Consider the following 26,080-nt stretch of genomic DNA (forward strand, 5'->3'; position numbering starts at 1 on the left):
TTTTGTCACTGTATCATAATCCTTCTTATTTTCCTAGTAGCTACAGCATTCCAGAAAAGTTTACACAAAATAAAAGATATCACAACTTTTAAAAGGCTACACATAACACAAATACATTCAGTGTTCTTTCTTTTATAGGAGTAAAGAAATATAGCAGAAAACCTCACCCCATTTCTTCCTGTTACTGATCACATTTAACATACTTATTATGCTGAATCTTTTACTTCTCTCTCTCTCTCTCCCTCTCTGTAAAAGAAACTTCACTCAACCAGGTAACATTTCTTTGAAAAGCACAAACCCAGGTAAATCTGCAATTTCCAAATAGCTCAAAATATTTTAGTGTTTTATCACTGTGCTAAAGCAGAGGAGGAGCCTGACTGAAGTGAAAGGGGCTGGCATTTCAACCCAATTGTTTATATTTCACAGAAACAGAACCCAGGAATGGTAACTATTAGTCCTGAATTTTCATGACTACACAGAAGCATAGTTAGTGATAGGACAAGTCTCACAGGGCTCCCGCCCAATCATCCTAAGTGTTTTGCTGTTTGTTGCAAACAAATTACTGTAACTAGCGAAGAAATGCCTGGCCTTGTGATGTGACCAAAACCAAAAGGCCATGAGCACTCTCTTGTTCAGCCTTGTTCAACTAACTCACTTATTCGTGTCAAATTCCCCATCTCTAACACTGGACAAGCATATTGCTTCAGGTGGCTGTTGTTAGGGTTTCTTCAGCACCTTAAAATAACACTTATAAGATTGACAACATAAACAGAGGTTTTGTTAGCATTTTAGAATGATATACAAAAATGTTCTAGATAGTACCATTTTATTTTTTAAACTGGCTTTTTTTTTTTTCCCCCCCAGAAAAATACTTTGAAATTATGGAGACATCTGAACGACCATTTTGACTCTCAACAACCTGTGATGTGTTTTTCTTTAACAAAAGATAGGAAACTCTGAAATGCTAGTTTCCAAATAGAACAAACTCAGTGAGAATTTTAGGCCAAAAAAAATTTCTCAACCTCAGACATAAACCCAACTTTTGATAACTGCAAAAGCAATTAAAAAATTGCTGATGAGAATAAAACTTCAGGGAAAAAGCAGTATCTGTTAGCAGATGCTAGAAGGCTACAAGCCTATTCAGCTTTTCTAAACAATAAGAAATTATTGAAAAGCTAGAAAACCCCCAATAAACTCACTTAATTATAGATGATTGAATAAATCAAATTTTTAATCCTCTTATTAAGAAACTACTTTGAATACATTTAATTCCTAAAGATGTATTTTAATTTTTAAATAATTAGAAATAAGCTAAAAATGAAAATTATAAAACACATTAGGAGCCAAATCCTGGTGTGATTAATGTGGTTGTATCATTAACACCAGAACTTAAGTCTAAATATATAGCACTCAGCAACTGATTAAGTTATTGCAAAAATAGAATTTAGTGAAACAGAGAAATGATCCAACTGAAAAGACTTTCTTCAGTTATTATACATCCAGTGGCAGGATCAAACATATCTTCTAAACTTGCTATTGATTGCAAAGTAACATCAAATGGGATCTGAAAAAACAGGGAAAAAAGTACCAAATAAAGAACTTTATTAAGCTTATAGGTAACAAAAAGTACATATAAACAAATACCTCCATATTAAAGCCGGATTTTTGACCTACAACCAGTAAGTTAGAAATACTCATTGCCTCAATATAAATTTGTGGTTAATGACATCTCTTGCAGGAAGCTAGTAAAACAGAATTAAGGGGAGAAAAATTTCTTTGAACAGTCTTGTTCATAGTTTATCCTGATCATCTGTATGTTACATGAAGATGTCAGACACGAGCAGCAAGCACATAATTTGGAAGACTTTTCCTAAGATGAGAAGTTGAAAGAATTGAGCTAGCTGTAAAAGGTGAAACAGCAGGCAATGATAAACTGGTTTGTATGTCCACTGGACATGGAGAAGAACTACTTACCTGATTTAGATATTAAGAAAAACTAACTAAAGGAAGAGAAGCTTGAAACAGGCTATCTAGAGAGGTTAGTTTTTAATGCAATTGTTTTATTTATAAATTTACTTTTAAGATTGGAACTCCCAAGCACTATACTTTATTACCTCACTCAAGAACATAGCTGTTCATTAAATAGCATTAATAGCTATTTAATGATAGCCAGCTGACCAATTTTTATTCTTAAAACATGAACAGTCAAATAATTTTGAATGAATAATTCAATAAAAATGCACTTTTTCTACTTAGAAATATAACTCAGTGCTGAATCAAAAGCACCGTAAGACACATGAACAGAAAAAAAGAGAATCAAAGAAGAGAAGCTGGAAACATGATAGGAGTTAAAGTGTGACAGCTCAGAGAATGAGAAAATACCACAAATTAGAACTGACTTTGTCCAATTAATTCACAAGAAGATGAGCAACTAAAAAGTGTGTGGTGGGGAAAAATGATGTAAAACTACATATAAGCAATGTATCTGCTGCCTTCTCCTGCATGCTTGAAGACAAAGGGAAAGTACTACCCTACAATGTACATAGTCCCACGCTAAGCTTTTCACCTCTAGCCAAGAAGACTGGGTAATGCACATGTACAACTTATTTGAAAGTTTGGAAATACTTCTTAGAAATATGCTATACATAATGAAGTTCTGAACACTACAAGATCTGTTGGCTTCAACATCTTGAAGGATTAGGTTTCACTTGCTCAACCAAATCTGCCATATCTAACAGAATCTTAGTTTGAAGTCTCTATCTGAAACTTTGTGATGAAAAGCCAGTTGTTCCAGCTGTGGAAACATTTTAGCTTGTTGTGGCATTTAGCCAGAATAAAACAGAGCAGTTAACATCATATTCTTACCGGAAGGACACCACTAAATCTGCTCCCTCACTTTCATCGTAGACCCACAAATAGAAGCAGGGAAAGTGTAAAGTGATTCATGAGAATTTAACACAGGTCCAGGAGGTCCACAGGATTGTGTGAAAATTTGGCTGTACTTAAGTATCTGTCAAATCTCTCTACCATGTAAGATATTTCAGTGGGACTGTGAAAAGTATAGCTTTGCAGAATTAATGTGTATACATTTTGATGCATTGATAAAGCCAGATTGAGTGATATGAAGGTCTGGGAGTCATTTGAGAGAGATCTTCAGGATGGACAACACGGGGTGGCAAGAGTGGTGCAATATGGTGCAATCCTGCTTGACAAACCTGATCTCCTTCTATGACAGGGTGACCTGCTTATTGGATGAGGGAAAGGCTGTGGACATTGTCTAACTTGACTTTAGTAAGGCCTTTGACACCGCTTCCCACAGCATTCTCCTGGCAAAACTGGCTGCTCATGTTAAAAAACTGGCTGGATGGCCGGGCCCCAAGAGTTGTGGTGAACGGAGTTAAATCCAGTTGGCAGCCGGTCACGAGTGGTGTCCCCCAGGGCTCGGTTTTGGGGCCACTCTTGTTTAACATCTTTATTGATGATCTAGACGAGGGGATTGAGTGCACCCTCAGTAAGTTTGCAGATGACACCAAGTTGGGTGGGAGTGTTGATCTGCTCGAGGGTAGGGAGGCTCTGCAGAGAGATCTGGACAGGCTGGAGCAATGGGCTAAGGCCAACTGTAGGAGTTTCAATAAGGCCAAATGCTGGGTGCTGCACTTGGGCCACAACAACCCCCAGCAGCGCTACAGGCTTGGGGAGGAGTGGCTGGAGAGCTGCCAGTCAGAGAGGGACCTGGTGGTGTTGATTGACAGCCGGCTGAACATGAGCCAGCAGTGTGCCCAGGTGGCCAAGAAGGCCAATGGTATCCTGGCTTGTATCAGAAATAGCGTGGCCAGCAGGGACAGGGAAGTGATCTTACCCCTGTACTCGGCACTGGTGAGGCCGCACCTCGATTACTGTGTTCAGTTTTGGGCCCCTCACTACAAAAAGGACATTGAATTACTTGAGCGTGTCCAGAGAAGGGCAACGAAGCTGGTGAAGGGTCTGGAGCACATGTCGTACAAGGAGCGGCTGAAGGAACTGGGGTTGTTTAGTCTGGAGAAGAGGAGGTTGAGGGGAGACCTCATCGCCCTCTACAACTACCTGAAAGGAGGTTGCAGAGAGCTGGGGATGAGTCTCTTCAACCAAGTAACAAGCAATAGAACAAGAGGGAATGGCCTCAAGTTGTGCCAGGGAAGGTTTAGACTGGATATTAGGAAGTATTTCTTTACAGAACGGGTTGTTAGGCATTGGAATGGGCTGCCCAAGGCAGTGGTGGAGTCCCCATCCCTGGAGGTGTTTAAGAGTCAGGTTGACATAGTGCTGAGGGATATGGTGTAGTTGAGAATGGTCAGTGTTAGGTTAATGGTTGGACTAGATGATCTTCAAGGTCTTTTCCAACCTTGATGATTCTGTGATACTGTGATGTATAAAAGGGAAGTATGTACTCCTAGGTACCAGACTGCAGGATGCACAGGACATCATTACAGATTCTCTCTTCTATAATAGAACACTAGCCAAACTGTCCCCAGATAAAACAGGATTCTCACTGGTAAGAAGAGCTACCTGACTGGAAAAGAAGAGTACAGTGGATGCCTTATCCATTATCATTCCATTGTGAACAATTACAGGCAGGATATTTGAGGATTAGTAGCGGGAGTGATATATTACGGTGGATTCCAAAATCTTCCTTGGAGTTCCTTAAGCTCTGGCAGCTGTGGTCCTTTCCTGATCCCTCTGGGGTGGCTGAGAACAGTGAACAGTATTGCTGCTCACTATGGGCCAGTTCCCATAGTCTGCTCTGGGATACTGACTACAACTGGACAACAAGATGAATACAACAGTGTGGACAAAAAAATGGCGTGCTATATCTCAGAATATGGCATGGGCAAGACAGAGAAAGCTAAAGAAAGTAGAAGGAAAGCCTGAATAACTTTAAAAACACAGGGATGGAAGGAAATTGCATTTGGCAATTGCATCATGGAAACTCACTGGAGTCTGTGTAAACAATGACCAGAGACTGGTCAATAACCTAGATGAACCCATTGTGAGTGAGATGCATTTTTAATACATGTTTGTATGTAGAAAAAGGTGATTCTAATGGACAGTGAAGATACTCATGGTTTGTAATCATGCATATTTGTATTTTATTTTAAAGATGAAAAAATAAAACCCAAACAGAAAGCCCACCAATGTATGAGAAAAAAATGGGAAGATACTTAGTGTTATAATCCATATTTCAGTTTAACTGAACAATTGTTCTGTTTTAGAAAACAGATTTTTACTATTAATGAGAACAGCATACCTCAGTTAATGGCAAGGACAGGGCTGGAACAACAGACAGCAGTGCTTTGACTTCTGATAAACACCTTTTAGCCATTTCCTAATGGTATAAAACAAGAAAAAACTAATGCTGTACTATCAGTCTCCTCTGATAAGATAACAGATGGCTTAGCTTTACAGAATTTTTCAGAACAATTAAGTTTTAGGTTATTCTAATTGAATTCCCAGCAAAATAAACCTTAGCTGATGAATATAAATTTTCTGCAACACAAATAGCTGTGTTTGCTGTACAAACACAAGTGCCCAAACCTTGCAGTTTCTACTGAGGCAAAATTGCCCCTGGCTCAGGTATTAAATCCAGTGAGCGAGCATACTTTTGCTACGTATTTACTGAAGACATTATAAACAAACACTCTGACAAGATGATGTTTATACACGTATAATGCATGGCATGTTAATCTTACTAGTATTCTAAACATTGTTTTTCCAATTACTGACATATATTAATGAAAGTTTGAGCAAAAACCTTCAGGTAATCAGAAACACTCACTAAAAGACAGCTCTGTCTACCCTCCTGAAAACACTATGATTGGCCAAAACATCATTTGTTCTCCAAACTGGTCAAAATACAGCCTCGTAATAATGGCACAGTGCACAATTGTCACTGTTTCATAGCATCCATCAGAGAAAATGACAGCCCCTGCATCATTAATCATCTCATATAATAGATATAAAGAGAATCCTGTCACATGATAAATGTCTCCCACTTTGAAAATAAACGTCTATTTTGCCTTGACATTTATCAAGCAGCAGTTATGTTGTGGCAACATTCTATTCCAATGACATTATCTCAAACAGACCACATGGAAAATTCTGAAATTACCTCTTTTGTGTGTGTATGTGGGGGGACTTATTTGGTTGTGGACCATATTCAGCCTTGCTAATAAAAAGAAAAGAGTGAAGGTGGCGTAGAGAAAATGAAAATAAATTCACTGCCAGTTTTAGTCCTCTCTCAATAATGTTATTAGAAGGTTCTTGTTTCAGAAACCATCACTGCCCATTTTGTACTGAAGATGTGTAACTGATTTTTAAAAAGCACTTTTGGGTTGATCACCATGCTAATTTAACGTTCTGTCAAGCATTTTCAGATGTAGATTACTATAAATTAGGCATCAGTTTTCCAATCTATGTACCTGAAGTTGTAGCCTTTATTTTCAAGTGAAAGGTTGAAGATGCCTGATATTTTTGTAAAGTGACAAGCAATATATAATGAAAAGAAGAAGTCAAATGAAAGGTGAAAATATTTCAACATTTCTTGAAAGGGGTGACAGAAGTTTAATCTTTTATGTCTGCCCTCCAAGTTACATGTAATTTATTTCCCCAAAATAGACATCTTAAATAAATCAGACAAATAAATCAGACATATTTAAGAGCAGAACTGTTCTAACTTACTTCCGTTTTCTCATCAAGATGCACTTTTGCAACATTCATTTTGGCATTTTTTGAAGGAATTATTTTCAAAGTTTCACTTTGTTTAAGAAAACTTATAGGTTCTGAAGCCAAAGACAAGTTTTTAGAACTTTGCATCAACATTTCAACTTGCTGCTTCAGATTAGATAATTTCTTCCGTAAAGAAATAATCCTGAAAGAAGACAAGATTTTTCATTATTGCTCTTATAAAACAACAATATTTGTTTCCAGGTTATAATTAAACTGACCTAGCTTTTATTACATATTGATCAGGTTCTACATTTTCTTTCATTACAATACTGATCTCATAATTTTACAAAAAGAAGTTTTCCATTAAAGAAAGTGGAAATATGGAATGCATTAGCTTTTTGCATTAAAAATGGTACGAAGTAGTATTTTAAGTATGCCTCTCTAAGAAAAGATTTTGTAATCCGATCAGCACAAGGGTGGCAGGGGCTGAAACTCTTCTTCGTCTGTTATTCCTTCCCCTCCACCTGCTCAGCAGTTCCAAAAATTCTTAGGCTAAATGAATGACAAGGAAGAAGTAATGAAAAACACTGTAGGATGTAAAGATGTAAAATGAAGGGCTGAGTCTGGGGCTACAACTGAGAAAAATTCTTGCATGCTTAGAGTTGTAATATGGGATGGAGAAAGTAGCTGATCCAGTGAGAGAATAGGAATAACTGCTTCTTACATTTGCTAGCGTTTTCTTACGTTGCTATGCCAGTGTAATATAACTAGCATGTGTTACTCAGTTCTTTAAGAATTAAAACTAAAATGCTAATGTACTGAAAAGGCATATGTTTGCATGGTTTTAATGCTGTGTATACCACGTTACAGTTTTTATAGGGAGAAATCTCTGAAAAGCAAAAATGAATGCTTTTAAAGATTTACAGCTCTTTGAAAGTTTGTACTTTATTTTCTCTCATCTTAAATGGTTGACTGATCTTTAATATAGCATGAAATAACAGGATAAAGTCCATGATTATTTACCTAGCCAATGGAATCCACAAGTGGCCTGAAAACATAGACATTGAACTGAAAATCTTGATGTTGCTAATCTTGACAGGCTTTGTATTATAAGCATAAAGCAGCAAAACCTGTGAAAGAGATGGAATGGTTAAGCATAATGCAGTATGGTATAGTAGACCTGAGCTATTTCAATTATACTATATTATAATAACTATCAAATACAGTGTACTGATGAAGACTTAGATAACTGACTTTCAAAAAAGGGGGGAATGTGGCCTCATATGAATTTGCACTATACTCAGTTTTTATAGGTTTCAAAGCAATTTTATTATGGATATAATTTAATGGGTTTGAAAATTAATTATACCCTATAGAGTCATCATCAAAATCCCAGTGTTGCCCTGATCCTTGTCAATCAATCCCACTTATGATTTTGTCCAAAGTTCCAACTTCAGGTAGGCTGAACAGACAGCTTTTACTGAATTTCCAAAGGCCCTATGTAATGAGTTAAATTTGGTATAAGGTCTTGTGCATGGCTGTCATCATACTAGGTTTAAATCCATGAAGTGGATATAATTTACCAATCTGATAAAGCTGTATCAGTATAAGAGCACAAGAAAATGAAATAGAACATTCTCATCTTTCACTGAAATAATTTACTATTATGATTTAAAATATGATTCCTAGTGGTAGCTGAATACTTTGACTATATGGAGAATGTCACGAATATGGCATTCATATATTAGTTGTTTTCCAGAGTTGTCTCTGGATCTCTAGCGACCTGTAAGGTTATGCTAAAGTAACCTGCAAAACCATATTGAATATTACATTATTTGCACTGGCTTCACAGGGCTTCTATCAGCTTACCAATAGAGATGAAAAGGGTCTAATAGAAATTTTGACACTGATCTGCTATGCCAAAAAGTTTGGAGATCATGGATTTCTATTGCAGTAACAGAAATTTTACCTACATGCTATTCCCTTGTTTAAAAATAAAACAAATTCCAAGTCCTAGTCTCTTGCTTTCCTGCAACCCTCCCATCCCTCTCATCTTCCCTGTTTAGTCTGATTTCTTAGGGAAATGAGGTTTACCATTTTCCCTGTATATATGTATCTTTGCTTTTCCAACAGCCTCCCACCAAACAGTATTGTTTGAATGTATTCATCAGCTCTAACCAAACTTAACAGAGTGGAGGTCTTAAGACATCAAGGACCTGCACAGGCATGAACACAACATGACCTGGAAGATCTATATCAAAAGTATTTCTTTGGCCTGCCACCAAAAAACTGTCAGGGCATTTGTTTGTCCTGCACAGCAGATTTGCAGCACAACAAATATATAGCTCCCTGCTGTCCAGCCTGCCAATCAGCATATATATAATTCAGATAAAAAGCTAATCAGTCATAACAAAAATATTCATTGGAAATGAGACTTAATTTGTTCCAATACCTAAGGAACTGCTTTGGTGTAGTTTACCTTAGTCTCTGTGTTGTTTGATGGCTTTGCCATCAGAGAAGGAATGTACCACTGAATGTTAATTTCCTTATTTGAAGCATTTGCTGCCCTACTTTCCATCTGACTGCCTGTTTCTGAGATGACAGAAACTGGAGAAGCTATTCTCACATGTGACATCTTTGATGTAATTCCAGTAATTTCAAGAGACACCTGAAATACAGAAGAAAATTTTAAATTGTATTTTTTCTAGTGGAACATGCAAAATCTGTTATATTTTAGTGTCTACTAGAATCAGTATGACTTTCACTCTTGCACAAACATACGCTTATTTAGATAAATGGGTCATTTTAAAAGGTGTCCAATTTACCAAGTTAAGGATTTGCAAAGTTCACATGATGAAACATTTCTAAAGGTAATGCAAAGGACCTCTGGGTTGACTTAGAGACACTTACAGTAACAATGATTGTTACCTTTGACTTATCTTCCTTATGACATTATGTTTTTTGCTAAAAGATATTATTTGACATGCTGACCATGCAAAACTTAGTGCTGAAAAAGTAATTTGTTGGTTATATATATTGATAATTAAATAGTAATCTGAATGTTAGACTAATGCTTTATTTATGTTTACCTATTTGTTTTCTCATTAGCTGTGCAACTAACAAAGGGTGATATCTACTGAAAATTCAGTCACTTAATTTGTGAGGATTTGTCATATGTCATATTTGCTAAAATATATATGGAACATTAGCAGGCTATTCATCAAGTAGTTACTGTTTGGCTGTCATTTACCAGGGAAGTAATGGAGGAATACTGTCAACCAACATTCATTCATGAATATAAACTTTTTTAAAAATTGTAAAATATTTGATTTAAAGGCTTAACAGTGCCATACCATTTCTACTTTTTAAAGTGTTATGCAGATCTGTAAAGAACAGAGGAGGCCAAACAGTGACACTTTGGGGGAATGCTGAAGCTGTGTGGAAAGGTTGTGAGTGTCTCCATCATTGATTCCAAAATGTGGATACTGAAAACAGCTGCCTGGGGAGTTAGTTCTTTTTTAATTTTGAATATTCGTTGCTGAAAAAACCTGGGGAATTTTACCCACTTTATTTTCAGAAAATACAGCTCATGACCAATACAGGGTAGTAAATCCAGGTGAGCAGAAGATGGATTTTTCACAGTGACATAATCTTACTTCATAAAGCCAGTTCCCATCCTGCATCAAAATATAGTAGAAGTGAAGATAAAGATACAGCCATGCATGTGGAAGTCATGCATTCGAGAATATGGATATGCCTTCAGTATGGCATGGGACAGTTAACTGGGGATGATCCATGCCATGTAGACTCTAGACACCGAGGCAGTGATAACAGTGGCCATAACCCATGGTATGCCATGAGGTGTGCATGGATCATCCACCAACTACGGGGATCTTCTACATTTGGGATCTTTAGTTTGGCAATGAATCACTGTAGTGGTAGGGCCTGAATAATGGGCCCTGAAACAAAGTCGACCTCTAGATGAACTTCACAATCAAATGTTATCCATTATTAGTATCTGTTAATTAGTAAAATCTGTATTACCATTAGTCTTTATTATTAGTATCTGATCATTAACAAAATATGTATGCTCACTAGTGAAAGATGTAGCTTAGACAAAATATAATCAGTAGTAGGATGAGATGTCGTGAGAATGTATCCAACTTTCTTTGTTTAGCAGTGTTAAAGATTAAGAACCCAAGGGTTTGGCCTTGTTAGAAACTCCCTTGGTTCTCCCCCGAGCCCTGGCCAGGCTTTGGGTGGAATCCAACAGGAGGATGAAACCAGATGTTTCCGCTCAAAGAAAAGTGCAAGTTATTCTGGTTTGCTGATTTTTGGTATATAAGGCTGGACCCTCTTGCTGCGACTTTGGAAGCCTCACCTACGGGTGGACGCACCGCGTAGGATTTCCCACTTGCCAGGACAGGCTCTCCAAATCCTCGCTGCAACTGGGGCTCCCCAGCGACTGCGGATCTGGATGTTGGTAACGTATGCAAGTGGTGATGTATCTTTCTTAATCACTGTTGTCCCCATCGTCTAGTAATGATTAGGTGCATTGCCTCGTTTATTCTTATTTTCTATAATTAACTGTATGTAGTAATAATTAAGTGTACTATTCTGTATTTTTCTTATTGCTTATTACTTGGTTATATCCTTTAATTATTAACAGTAAAATAAGCCTACTCTTTTCACTCTGGTGTCTGAGTTTAGTTGGCATCCTTGATCAGCAACACAATCATCCACTATCCTGCTAGCATGGAGTGTGAACAAAATTATGAGAAAATGTTTATGTGAAGGTGGAAACTATCTAATTTATGCCGTGCCCCAGAACTAGGGCTCTTAAAGGTCAATTTTATGATATATATTTCTCTCTAAAATGTGTGATATGTTTTCTTTTTCACTGAACTGCATCTTTTGTTATTTACATCATATTGAATCTTTTTGAGGAAGGGTATTACAGCTACTCTTGTCAAACTTTGTACCTTGTTGAATTACAGACATAAATATTTATTTATTCAACTTTCTCAAAATCCTGAAAACAACAAACTCTTAGTTAAGTGTTTCCAGTCCTACATACTATCATGGAGTGGAATAAAAATCAAGTGTGCAAAATGTAACAGGACACACAATTTTAACTATAGCCTTCTTAATGTAATTTCAATTCTTTGTTCAGCAGAGCCGAAAAAAACTTCAAGAGTCAAAACAGAATTACAAAGACACATGTAAGCAAAACAACCTTGTACGTAAAAATCATTCTTTCAAAAATTATTATCTATTTGTACTGTTTAAAAATCCCAGTATCAAATTAAAATAACATTTTAAAAATAACTTATACAGCCTTCTGAATAGTTAAAGCTTCTAAAAATGTTGTGATAAAAATCAATGAAGCTTAGAATTAAAAAAAGTACAAGCTTTATGCTTGTTAGCTGTCTACAACAGTGAAGCTAACACATGATTATGCAGCTTGCACCTGTCACGAACATGACAGTGAGCTCTGAAGCTTATTATTCTAGGACAGTGTAATACTAATTATGTCAAAAAAAGAGCAGACAGAGTAAAATAATTTTTGATATATGATGGCTGTTATAAATGTCACATACCATATATTTACAATTTATTCAGTGGCACAGTCAGCTCTTTGTTGGGAAATGAATAATGATATGCTGTCCAACACTGCAGAAAGTTCACCAACTCTAGAAAAGCTACTTTCATAAAAGTATTTTAATTCGTTTTTATAAGATAACAAGTTCTCACTCCTCAAGGCTCCCCTGTCTCCATCTAATACTGAACATAATAGGTAAAAAATAAACCATAGAGAGTAACTTGTCATTTTAATTTTTTAGTATTAGAATAATTACTAATGTGAGAAGTGGGATGGAGAAATGTTGAAGACAATTATTTTTACATTGAATCTTCAAAGGCTTTTACTATTTAATATTCAATACGTATGCCGTGGTCAGCACAGACTCCAGAATTCCAGTTCAAGATTTCTCTGAGTAATATAGTCTGAGCTGCCTATATTTGAAAGCTGTTTGCAAGCCAGAGATCTGGAAAGACTGATTTTTTAGCCAGCTGATAATCAGTGAAAAAAATTGGCATACAAGGCCTTCAACAAATTTTGAGAAAATAGAAATTTTTTTTTTTTTTAATCATGTTCTTCTTATATATCAAATTGACAATAGAGAGGCTTGTACATACAAATTACAAAGCAAACACCAGGACTTTTTTGGTATGAAACATGGAGATCTACAAGACTAAAAGCATCAGTCCTACCAAATAACAGAGCCAACTTAATTAACTCATAATAAAATCTTAAATATCAGTCTGCTTAATCTTCTAGGATCTAAATGCACTGGGCATGGGATAGAAATCATTTTTGCAGGAATGAATAACACAAGGATATTTGCATTTGTTGACTATGTCTTTCAGTGCTTGCACATGATTTTGGTTTTGCACTGATCCTCTGCATAATGAATTTCATTCTTCTATAGTGGAACTAGTAAGAATCTGAGCGAAATGCAAGTATAATACATATTTTTGAAACATCAGAAAGAAAATAAGTACCTTTGAAGAATCAGCTGCCCTACCAAGCGGCAATTCTACATCATGTAGCTCTTCTGGGACATTCTCAAGACAACACATTGAATATTCAAACAAATGTTTTCTAAGAAAGGAATGCATTTCTGCTATGCGTAGAACAATCCCTGTGTCAAAAACAGAACTAAAGTGTCCATCTCTTGCAGAAAATGGTCCAGGTCCTGAGTTAGGGGCAGCTTTGAAAAGAGATTTTTATTACATCATTGTTTACCATTAAAAAGTAAAGTTTCTACAGCTACTCAATATTCATTAATTTTGAAAATAGAGTAAAACATGAAAATTGATTCAATATCAAATAAATGCATTTCCAACAATTATACTGATTGTCCTTAAATATTACTAGGTTATGCTATTTGTATTGCAATTTTTCACTGGAGACCTGATAACGAAACAAGCTCTGTCTAGACATTATAAAGTAGCATAAAATGGGAGGTGCAGTTTTGAGGTTTAGGTACTCAAATTTAGATGTGTAAGCATCAGTATGTTTACTAGATGTCTAAGCACCCACTAGAATAAACACATATTTGTTCAATACAGTCAAAAGAAGCTCTAAGAGCTCTTAAAATCCTAATTGAGACAGCTAGTGGCTGATCACCTGAGTTGCTCCCTAGGCTCCGTCACTAGTACCTACAGCTGAGATATACATGCACAATTTGACACCCACTTGTAGATATCTTACTGTCCTTATAGTTCTGTGGTGAGGTAGAATACTTCCCTTTCATTTGGTGCTGCAAAAAACCCAACCCTCTCTGACATTACTATTTTTGGAGTTGCTAGGTTTCTCTCTAGGCAGCACCTATATGTACAACCTAGTTCTGTTCTCACCTATCTGGTCATCACTTGTATATCCAGGAGCCGGCCATCAGATGTAGATGCATAGTATTAGGGCCTTGAAATTAATGGATTCTTACTTTGTTTGAAAGGTCCTATCTATTACTATCTTTTTTTTTCAGTGAAATAAAGCAAGGATGTATATAACATCTGGGGTTTCAGTCAAAACACATTCAATAATGCTCAGCCCTTCCATTTACATTACGCTCAGTTCTCACAAACATGTCCCCAAACTGAACAGATTTGTTTCTGTTGTGACTTAAGTCTGATGTATTTAGAATTGAAAATAAATATAGATTATGAATTTTTTAAAAAGGCTCAGATATAGTCATAGCAATTAAGTTTTGAGGGATGCTTTTCCTGGTATCATGAAGGCTTATTAATAATTATGAAAAAAGGTAATGATATCTTCACTTACAATACTTGTAAACTGACACCAATCTTGATTTCACTTCAGATTTTTTAGCATTTATACAGTTTAAAGGACCTCAAAACAAGACTATCTCAGATGATGGCCTTTGAATCTGAAGCTGTTGGCCCCCAAGAACAGTATCTCACCTATGGCAGGTTTCTAGAAAGAAGAAAAAATTCATACCAAATAGAAGGTTTGTGCTGTAAAGTCTTTTTAAATAACTGTGGTAGTGAATTAAGTGAACCCATGTTATTGTCGCTTTCTTCTGGCTGGCCTTGGTGGCAAGACTTTCTGTTCCTTCACTTTTGCTCTGCTTGTCTTGTATGTTATGTTTGTTTTCAGTAGAAGATACTTTGGGGCTTTCAGAGACAACATTGTATCCATCTGCAAATCCAATAACAGTTCAACAATATACATTAAGTGAATGATTTCAGTTAAAAAGTTATTTCTGCATTGTGTTGGAATTGACTAATCTGTAACTAAAATGTAACTTGTGAACCTGGTTATGTTTTTCATAAGAGAAAAATTCTCTTCTGCTTTAATATTAGTTGAGCTACTAAAGAAAATATTTCTCAGATCATGGCCAGGAATCTGACCGGTCCTTGCAAGAAGCTAAAAGGGGCAGAGAGCAAGGTGCTCGCTCTCTCTCTGAATTTAAATATAAACCCATTATTTCTATATTGTTCAGTAGCAGATATTTACTGAATGGAAACATTACTAGGAGTCACCAGTCATAACTATAGCAGTTGAACTTCCCAGTTACATTGACCTGAACTCAGGAGAATTAGGTACTCTGAAATGTTTATTGTTAGCTTCAATCCAGTTCCTTTTTGATATTAAGCACATTATCAATGAAATGTGTTCTTGACTATGGACTAAAAAAATCTTTTCTTTTGGTGCTGCCTAAACATTATACTTATGCAAAAATAGGAAAAAAAAATCAGTACAGTTATCACTATATCACTCCTTGTATTTTTTTCACTTGTATTTTTTCACTATATACATGGCTCTTTCAAAAGCCTACACAATTCTTCTGCTCTGCTTCTCTTTCCAAATTGAACAAACATTATGTTACAGTAATTCCAAATAGTAAACTTCCAGAAAATAATTGTGTGCTTCTACAAAATCTGAATGTCTCTATCATTACTGATATTTCACTGTCAATTGTAAAAACAGAATTTAGTTAAAATGGCTACATTGTTTTCAGATGAAACTTAAACAATGTCTTTCACTAATGGTTTTACAGAAAATATTTAGCATGCTGTGCTGATCATTTCCATTTCAATTTACCTTTATATATTTTGGCCTACTATTGCTTTTCTATATTTTGTATTCTTCTTTGTATTCCCTAACAGAACTATCAGGAGAAACACCTGCTGCATTTGCTAAAATAAAAAATGATCTGTAATTATAAGCAAATGGAGCTAGTACAAAACAATCAGATTGATGGAAAGTCTTAGCATACAACAGTTGTTTTCATAAGCCAATCAAAACACATATGTTTAAACACTGTACAGTAAGCAGACATCGCTCAGCTTTGCCAGCAACTATCAGGCAGTGCAATTCAATCTTTGTCAGTCAGTTGGGATGATTGAAATTAAGCCACTGAACCAAAATTTTATCACTAAATTAATGGTTCCCGGTTTAAAAATAAATATAGATATTTTGCCTTAGTGTTTATATAACATCTGGCAACCATTCTCCCAGAATTCCTAGTTTCACTGATTACTTTTTTTTAATCAAAAACTTTAATTTCATCGCTCCATTAGCTGTAAAAAAATACAGAAGTTGGAAATAAACCAGGCAAAGGCAAAGTTCTACCAAGCTAATGGAAGCATCTCTAAATGATGATCCGTTGGACTGGAAAGACAGTGAAAATTTTTTTATTGTATTGACTTTGACTTTTCAAACACAGTACCCAGGCAGATAACTTCACAAGAGTTTGGGTTTGTTGGTTTTGGCGTCTGGGGTTTGGGTTTTTTTTGTTTTGGGGGGGGGGCGGGCAAGAAGAGACAAGCTATTCAACACCAACATGTCTTTGCAAAATCAAAGAAAAACTGAAAATCTCCAAGGCAAAGCTAACATACATAGGGAAAAAAATCTGTTCTAAATCAGTGTTTGAAAAAAAAAAGCAGTGATGAGTGATAGGGGACCAAAGACCTGCTCTAGAAGTCCTGTGACAAAGGTCTATCTGTTTTTCTAAAAGTGTGGCAGTATGTGCACTCTGTCTTTCTGAGCCACAGTATGCAAACAGTGCAGTTTTTCTTAACCTATTGAACAGATGCACAGGCTGATATTTAAAGATTCATTAGGTCTACTCAATATTTTGTATTGCTATGCAGAACAAGGATTTTGCTTTTGCTTTCCAATTTTGTCTTAAAATTTTTCATAAATGAAAATTAGATATTAAATGTATTACTAGATTACATGGCATATATAGTTTATTAGTTATTTAATGTTTTAATATTACTAGGTATAAAGGAATACCAGATAAGAAATCTCTGTATGAAGCAAGAAGATCCATGGAAGCAAATTCTGGGATTTCCTGTTGCACTGCATCCTTCATGCTGTGTTCTTTAACATTCTTCATTCCAATTAATAGCTGAGAAGCAAGCACAGCTTCACTGACCTAAAAATAATATTTATTTTAATCAGAACCAGTTCACTACAATATTTATATAGATTTTAAAATATGAGAGTAGCAAGATGATGACAAAATCTTAATTACTCAACATACTATATTTTTGAAATTCAGGAAAATATTCTATTTCTCTCTGACATATGGTACATACTATACTTAAATAAATCATTACTGCTGACAGCTTAATTACTACGTAAGTGATTTCAAATAAGATATGCTTGCCTGGATGCCACTGATGTCTACCCACATGTCAAATACATGTGCACACATATCAGGCAGTGTGCTATTTTATTTGCACTGAATCAAAGTTGAGGTAAACAGAGTCAGATCTGTCCAAGAGAGATTAAATGCACTACTCAGTGTCCATTTTAATTTCATCAAATAAGACCCATACCAGAAATTTCAGGAAACCTTAATTCTTGTCTTGTTTGCTTGTGTAAGTAGCATAAGATGAAATTTAAAAAAAAACAAAAACAAAAACAAAAAATTACCTCTTCAGAATATTGCACCAACCTGTGTAGCTGCTCTTACTGCAATCCAGGCTTGTACTTTGTAGCCTTCCAATTTCAGAGCCTCCTCAGGAGAAGAGAGTTCTCCAGAAGAGGTCTAAAATTACACACCAGTTCATAGTTAGGATTCTAAATGTATTATGGTAAAATATATTTTAAATATAGAAAAAAGTCCTCCTACTTACAGAATTACTGTTTTATTTGCAAGTTGCAAAAATCAGCATTGATTGCAAATCCATGGATTAATTGCTAAAATTGAAAAAAATTATCCAGAGCAAACTATTGGCTGCTCCTATAAAAGTTTTCTCAGAGCAGCTCCTACTACGGTTACTACTGTATAGTTCTATTCTAATTTTCCATTTTCTGAAATCTTAATTACCTCTTTTCTGTTACACATTACACTTTGAATCTATGGCATGTAGCCACTTTAATGTCGTTAAAGCCTTTTATACTTCTCATGCTGTCGCTCATATTTGTACTGAAAAATTGAAATCTGGCAAGGTATAAATATTAGCATTTAAAACCAGGTTTGAATGTTATGTTTTCTTTGCAAGGTACAAATTAATTAGTATATAATCAGAAATGAAAACACTGTTGGTTCTGTTTCTTCCTATTTTATACAGAAAAATATTTTAAATGTTATCATGCAATGCAATAAACATGAGAAATAACATCAAACAAGATAAAATTCTACTGCTGTACTGTATTTCTTCGTGTGATTTTTCTAGTAGGATTTTCAGTATCAGTATGATTTATAAGTCACTGTAAGTAATAGTCTGGCAAGGTGCACAATGTTCTAACAGAAATATATTTCCTGTTTTGAAGGGCCCCTACCCAAAAGATAGAAAACATACGTTTGATTTGGAAGGCACCATCTTATCTGTCTGTGACACATCCTCATTATTTGTGGCAAAATGCAAATATAATAGTGCTATTTCAAGGTATGATCTTCTCATTAACCTGTAAGAAACAACACGCAGATCAATCAATGTTACTATCAAAGTAAGCTTTTCAATGATACAATCTGACTCCTGCATAAGACTAGCCAGACAGGCTCACCAGATAAATCATTCATCCAGCCCTCATCATCTACTTAAAGTGTATCTTCTTTCACAAAGACATGTGATCCTGTTTTAAAGTCTTAGCGAGTTTAAAACATCCCTATGGTATGCTTAACAAATAACACACTGATTTAAGAGTATGTCACATATAATTTGCATTATGTGCAACAAATATTCCATAAATAAATTGCAAGCATTTAGTAAGAAAACTGTAATTCTGCAAGGGATGTGATCTTTCTGTACAGAACCTGTGTGGGTTCTTCTTCCTTCCTCAAGTTAAGGCATATATCCATTGTCCTGGTTTCTCTGAAACATGGGTGGCTGAATTTGGGTATGGGTCTTCAGTCAAATTTCCAAGAATCAGCAAAAATACCCGCAGTGATGAAAACAATCTTTCAATTCTCCACTGGGTTCAGCTGAGGAACCTTCTGAGTTCTGTACCAGAATACTCTACATCTTCAGACAGCCTGCGCTCACCAGTTCCTGTTCTCCTCCTATACTTCCTTTTCCTTTCAGTTTTTACAGTAGTATTATAAACCAGGCAAAAATCATAGAATCATAGAATGGTTTGGGTTGGAAGGGACCTTTAAAGGTCACCTAGTCCAACTCCCTTGCAATGAGCAGGGACATCTTCAACTAGACCAGGTTGCTCAGAACCCTGTCCAACCTGATCTTGAATGTTTCCAGGTATGGGGTATCTACAACCTCTTTGGGCAACCTGTTCCAGTGTTTCACCACCCTCTTTGTAAAAAATTTCTTCCTTATATCTAGTCTGAATCTACCCTCTTTTGGTATAAAAGCATTACTCCTTGTCCTACCACTACAAGCCTATTAAAAAGTCTGTCCCCATCTTTCTTATAAGCCCCCTTTAAGTATTGAAAGGTTGCTATAAGGTCTCCCCTGAGCCTTCTCTTCTCCAGGCTGAACAACCCCAACTCTCTCAGCCTTTCCTCATAGGAGAGGTATTTCAGCCCTGTGATTATTTTCTTGTCCCTCCTCTGGGCCTGCTCCAACAGGTCCATGTTTTTCCTAAACTGAGGACTCCAGAGCTGGACACAGTACTCCAGGTGGGGGTCTCACCAGAGTGGAGTAGAGGGGCAGAATTACTTCCGTCAACCTGCTGAAAATCACTACCCCTGGAGAACTTCTCCAACATTTCTATTCCCTATAGGTTTATAACAGTCTTTTAATGGAGGTTCCTCCTGATTTTGTAGATCTCTGCAGATCTCCCCTATGAATTAGCTTTCCTAAGCATAGCAACAAATTCCTGCTCGTGTAGTTACTAGTCTGGACAGAGTCATATTGCACAGAGTTGTCTGTTTATATAGTACAACAAATTCCAGCTTTGGTATGATTTGTGTAAAGCAAAATACAGAAGTCTAAGAGTGCTGTACAGTTCAAGATAGGGCAAACTAAGTGGGAAGATGGCAAGTTCTACACTTAGTTGGTGACAATTTAGTTAACTTTCTAGTCTTGCTAACAAAAAAGGATTTGAGACATCAAGAAACAACTTTAATTAAACAATCCCATAGATATCAGAGGGCTCATAGAAAGGTGATCGGGATGTTTAGTTCTCTAAAATAAGAAAGCCAAGGTCCATTGATGCTGCTGTACATTCTTTTAGAAAGACAGTAGCAAATTAAGTAAGTGTAGCAAATTAAACTTGCAAAAACATCACTGTAGTCCATTTCTGTACTATCTTCCATGATGCTGACTGCTTGTAGAGGTTTATTACTATGCTACTGCTCTGTGTTCAGAGTTCTGGTTCATTAACTTAAGTAACAGAATACCCAAACAAGCAAGGTAAATTTCTGCCTTTACACTGTCTGTAACCAGACATGGCACATTATTCATTAAGACTGGTCAAGAAACTAAAAAAAACCTAAACTCCAATGTATCAGAGCTGCTTGACAGAATTTATTGGCTGGCTTGGCTCAGCTCTTCAGGCATCTTCTATGCTGATAACTAATGCCAAAGTCACTGTCCTGATATCTGTTACAAACACATTTCCTATGCTCCTTCTGCCTCTGTTCTTCAGACTGTTTCTGGCTGCTAACCTTTTCAAACTGGATTTCTATTATCTGGAAGGGGGCAGACCACAGCTCATCTTCTGAAATATGAATAAAACCCCTGTTTAATTGATAGCTCTGTTCCTGGTGTTGACAGAGAGGGTACAAATTTGGAAATAGAACAGAAAGCTGTAACTTTGTGTACTCTAAAATATGCTTTTAAATGTTCTCAGCGTTTGTTTTAAATAAGAGAATAAATATACAGTAGCTCTTCTATACAGCAATAGAAGAAAACTCTCCAAAACATAAAAGGTGCTTCATAATAGAATTCCTACACCAAATCTCAGAAAACGATCAAAAAAATATTCATGTGTGATTAAAATTATTTTGAAAGTTATATAACTAGTTTCTTACTCAAATTTTTGATCATGTTGCTGGCTGAGTCTTATAGCTTCTAACAGGGTTTCAGCTGCTCGAGATGACTTGTTATTGCCTGCTTCAGTTACCTGGCGTTCTACCTTACCTAAGAAATAAATATAGAAAGCAGATTTGCATTTTGTTTTTATTTTTTTCCTGTAAGACCCAACCTGTTTTTCCCTTCAGGAAGTTGAACAACATAGTGCATTATCTATTCTCTTCCTGATAAGCAAAACCTTTTCCAGTTTGTTTAAAATGTAATGCACAATGCTTGTATAGCACATCACAGAGTAGCTAAAATAATCAGACTTTAGAATCACAACTCCTAACATGTAGTGATCCTAACTAGAAGACCACTGTACATGGTGGAGTTAATGCACAGGCACAGGCCTGTTCTGTGCTGCGCTATGCTGCACGTTCAGTGCAGCCCTCAGGCCTGTGTTGTGCTGTGCACATCCCTTAGCTGCAGGATAAATGTAGCCAGCTAGCTGTAACAGACCAGCCTGTTGGCAGCATCTTGGTACCAGTAACTACACCACCTGCCCTTTCTGTAAAAGTGCAGCAAGCAGTTCTTCTGTGAATATGCTTTTTGTTTGACAGTAGAAATGATGAATAGAATTGTTTTCTGTTAAGAAAATCCTCTAACAACTCAAAACACCAAAATGAGGCAACCTTTCCACAGACAGGATCTGCACGTTGTGCTGCACCCTGATTGGAAACACATTCAATACTGCACAACTTGGGGTTCTCAGCATCTGAAGGAACATAATATTATTTATATATCCTCTTTTTCTTTATAGTGTTGACTCCAATAAATGGCATTTTAAGAGATACTTTGCAGAGTCTTGAGTGCCGTTCTGGCTGGGATCCTAACAAACGAACACCTCCTGGTGCAAAACATAATGCCACTAAAATCCAAATGCATGCAAACACTATGTAATTCATTAGCTTTGTTAAAACATTTAGAAATACGTTCTGAGCCTCTCATCTTCTTTAGTTCAGACTGATGCAAAGAAGCTAATCAGCTTTCTACAGTGTCCTTAAGCTCATTGGCTACACCCTTTGATCCCTGATAACATACAGGTGGGAGAAGTTCTACTGCAGTTTTGAAATTATTTGTTGTGTAATGCAGTCTGAACTATGCTGGTGTGATACTAAACACAGGAGAGACATCTGCAGCTAGACAGGGTGAGAAATATCCAAATCTGTTCTATTTTTACAGTAAAATGTCTCCATTTTAAGAGAGGCCACATGCCTAACATTGCCTAGGAAGGCAATCATGATGTACAAAACAGGGTTTTATTACCTATCTGAAAAAGAAGTTCAGCTTCCATATCTAATTTTTTTGTTGCAGATGCTCTGCAAAGCTTCAATGCTGTTTCTAAATGTTTGAGAGCACGTAGCCATTCCAGTGGATCTCTTCTTGCAGGTGTACAGGCTACTTTTTCAGCTAATGTGTGTCCTACGGAAAAAAAAATGACAGTTCTTAGTAAATAATTTAATATAAAACCAAATTATGCAAAAAGAAGCAACTTGCTTAAAAAGAAATGCTGTTACGTATTTACTATTACAATCCAATTCTCAAAAATCCAAGTGATTAATACAGAACTATAATGTTGTTTCACTACTTTATGATGACACTGACGTCTGCCTAGGCCATCCAAAAGAAGCTCAGGCTACACAAATCAACCTTTTCACAAACTATTTGGAAAGACTAGCAGTATTAAATGTGGCAGTTACAGTCAAAACCTAAACCTCTCTGAGCATTTCCAAACTTCCAAATTCCTTTTGTACTAACCAGTTCTAAAGGCTTCTTTGATGTATTGCATACCTCTTATACTGTATGCCCCAATATTAATCTGTATTCATAGGCTCTTCCTAAAAATGTGGATTCAGAAACTGGTCAAACATAGCCATTGCTATGAGTGAGTCTGGCCATGCCTGTGCTGACAAGCAGTAAAGCACAATAACAGTGGATCTCTAGAGCAAACCAGCTGGTGTTGAAGATCTGACAGCTACAGCAGATACATTTCAGACTGTTTACTTCGGACTACATCTATTCTAGTCTAAGGGCTGAATACGAAGTAGTGGTTGGGGTGCACCAATGTGCTCCTAGAGCATGTCTTCCTGAAAAAGAATCCAGAACACTCGGAGGCTGCTCCACAATGTGAACAAAAGTGCAGTAAGTGATTTCTAGATTTTCTAGTCCATTGTAAGTCAGATATACAGCAAATTAAGTTTAGCAGAAGGAACATGGAGACAATATTCCTTTCCCTATATTTGCTATGCAGCAACAAATCTCAGACACATCTTAAAGGTCATCTTCTGTTACTATTCAGCGTATTTCCAAGTTTCTATATAAAGAAAAGTTATCAAGAAGTTGTTAAATTAGAGGGCGACAATGATTATGGACATTCTAGTTTATTGGGATAGAGAATTATCACTATTATTCCATATGATTTGATATCATTAGTTAGTTCCCATATAACTGCTTCCAGAGAGATGGAACATATACAGGAAGTTTTCACAGAATTATATTAATTTGTACAGAAGTTGGAAAAGTATTGTTAACTTCCACTTAAAAAACTGAAATTCCCATTAGTTTCATCAAGCTATAACATATTTAAGCCTTTGTTGATTATAGTTCCCATAAGAATTATACCTTGGTTATATACATTGCATGGAGTCAAACAGGCATCTACTGTTGGTTTTCAAAATATTTTATTTGTATAACAAAAAGAATTGATTTACTACATCACTTCTCATGCATCAGTTTATCTGCTGTTGCATAAAATATGAAATAAAATTAAGGAAAAATTAAAATTAATAATGACTTGCATTTTTCTTACCAATTCTCATTTTGACTTGGGCTAGCAAGTTGATATGTGGCATGTAGATATTTTTTGTAGGTAGGACCAGGCAGGCCAATGTACTGTCTTCTCTCTGCCATTCAATGGGTTCTCCACAAACAAAAATCTATGAAAACAGTATGCTTTGTAAAATCAAGTTGCAGACAGCAAATTAAATAGCAGTTTGAAAAAGTAACTTAGGTATTGCAAAACCCTGGAACTTCAGTTTGTACTTGTCTTCTTTGCGGAGCAGTTTGGTAGCAAATGAACAATTTCAATGAACTCTTGATCAAATTTATTAATGTTAGGCTTTGGTTTCTAAAAGCAAACTGCCTCAAATCAGTCTTGAAGAAAGAGATCTCCCAAGTAACCTGAGTCCTAGAAAGAAACTGTCATTTCTACAAAGAAATCTGACATCCAACAAAGACCAGAAAAGAAAAAGAAAATAACATGCATGGACCAGTCAAACTTTTCATTCATGGAAATAAGGTGATGGGGACATGCTGTAAAGTGTTAAGTCTCTTGAAGGCTGGCAAGTCTCACACATGGAAGTCTGAGTCTGAAGTGATTCATATGATTCTTATGATATATAATTACTTGGGGGAACAAATATTTCAATGGATTAAACTTCTGTATTAGGAAATATGAAAAACGAATTTGATCCAAAAGCTTTTCTTTATAAACTGTATCAAGAACAAGTAGAGACTGAAGAAGTGCATCCCTATTTTTGGATCACCAAATAGGTAAATGATTTATTACTATACATTCCTCTCACAGATTTAATGTATTTGGATTTTTTTTGCATATTTAAATTTTTACATGGAAATGATTTCTTCATAGTGATTATAACAATGTGTCAATCTAAAACATCATACACAATATGTTACTTTATATAGATTTTCTAATTCAAACTATTCTAAGTTAAAATAGAAAGCTAAATTCTTAAACTTGGATGTTCAAGACTTAGGAATTTTGAGATGTACATCTTCCCTGAGGTGCTGAGTACAAACATATCCCTCATTTCAAATCAGAAAAGTGAGCATTCCACATCTCTTTAAAAGCCAAACTATCTATTTCACATATGGATGTACATTTTGCAAGTATTCAATATTTTAAAATTGTATGAAAATACCAGGCTACATACAGGTATGATGTATGTAGTATGATTGTACATGATGATGTATGAGTATGCGTGATGGGTATGCATAAATAAGTTTGGTGAGCTGAATTACTTCTTTACATTATGTAATTTAAGGAAAATTGATCAGTTAATAGGAATAGTCCTTTTTAATAAATTGTTAAAATAGCTTCCAGAATTGATTATTAAGATTGTTGGAAGGACTTGCAAATGCTGTGTAAATTACCAACATATACTCACTGCTTTAATGGTAAGCTCATGTGCCAAAATTAGTAAGTTTAATGGTTCCACTGCAGAAGGGCAATGTTCTGTATCCTCTACTGTTTGCAGCGTTAGTATGTCTGCCAGCAGAAGCATACTTTTTACAAGAGTCAAAGAAGCTGGAAGGGAAATAAATGTATCCTCTTGGAGTAAACTGATGATATTCTGTTTGGACACAGAAAACATAAACCACAGTAGTTACTACTTTTGCTGTCTATTTATGAGGACAAATCACACAAAGTGGAAAAAAATCCATTTAGAGGCAGTATTTCAAGCTTATTTAATGCTGGCATCAGCTGTTCTGACTATGTGAAAAATGCATCAAAGAAAAGCGAACAGTTTCTCCTTTGTGCTCAAACCTGCAAAAGAAGTTTAATGCCTGCCACAGGACGTTTTTCTTGCAGGTCAAGAATAGCAGCTTGCACCATCATTTCAGCTTGAGTCCCAATATCACCAAAGGCTTCTGCTTCTAGTATTACTTCTTTTATCACACTCCTGCGTTCAGCCACATCATTTTCTAAAAGATGAGAATACATGAATAGTAAAAATACAACAGAAAAGACTTTACAGTATCTTCTACCATTCTTAAGAACTCACTTCCACACTAAAAAGTTACAGAAAATCTGACATTACAGATTCCACTTTTACCATTT

General features: G+C 35.9%; 1 protein-coding gene across 1 annotated transcript in view; it reads right to left on the bottom strand.

Annotated features, from left to right (window-relative positions):
• Positions 1–1,208: 1,208 nt before the first annotated feature.
• Positions 1,209–26,080, bottom strand: part of CFAP54 (cilia and flagella associated protein 54) — a 127,163-nt gene continuing 102,291 nt past the window's right edge. The window contains exons 55-69 of the mRNA XM_074825411.1: positions 25,787–25,944; positions 25,407–25,592; positions 24,029–24,155; positions 22,486–22,641; positions 21,177–21,285; positions 18,547–18,652; positions 17,697–17,789; positions 17,030–17,171; positions 14,726–14,926; positions 13,267–13,475; positions 9,182–9,370; positions 7,726–7,832; positions 6,715–6,904; positions 5,285–5,362; positions 1,209–1,564 (exon numbers count right to left, since the gene is read on the bottom strand). Coding sequence (XP_074681512.1) covers positions 1,445–1,564; positions 5,285–5,362; positions 6,715–6,904; positions 7,726–7,832; positions 9,182–9,370; positions 13,267–13,475; positions 14,726–14,926; positions 17,030–17,171; positions 17,697–17,789; positions 18,547–18,652; positions 21,177–21,285; positions 22,486–22,641; positions 24,029–24,155; positions 25,407–25,592; positions 25,787–25,944 — 2,171 coding nt within the window. The 3' untranslated portion in view covers positions 1,209–1,444. The remainder of the gene's footprint in view (positions 1,565–5,284; positions 5,363–6,714; positions 6,905–7,725; positions 7,833–9,181; positions 9,371–13,266; positions 13,476–14,725; positions 14,927–17,029; positions 17,172–17,696; positions 17,790–18,546; positions 18,653–21,176; positions 21,286–22,485; positions 22,642–24,028; positions 24,156–25,406; positions 25,593–25,786; positions 25,945–26,080) is intronic.

The sequence above is a fragment of the Strix aluco genome, chromosome 5 (assembly GCF_031877795.1).
Source record: "Strix aluco isolate bStrAlu1 chromosome 5, bStrAlu1.hap1, whole genome shotgun sequence".
In the NCBI taxonomy this organism is placed as follows: Eukaryota; Metazoa; Chordata; class Aves; order Strigiformes; family Strigidae; genus Strix; species Strix aluco.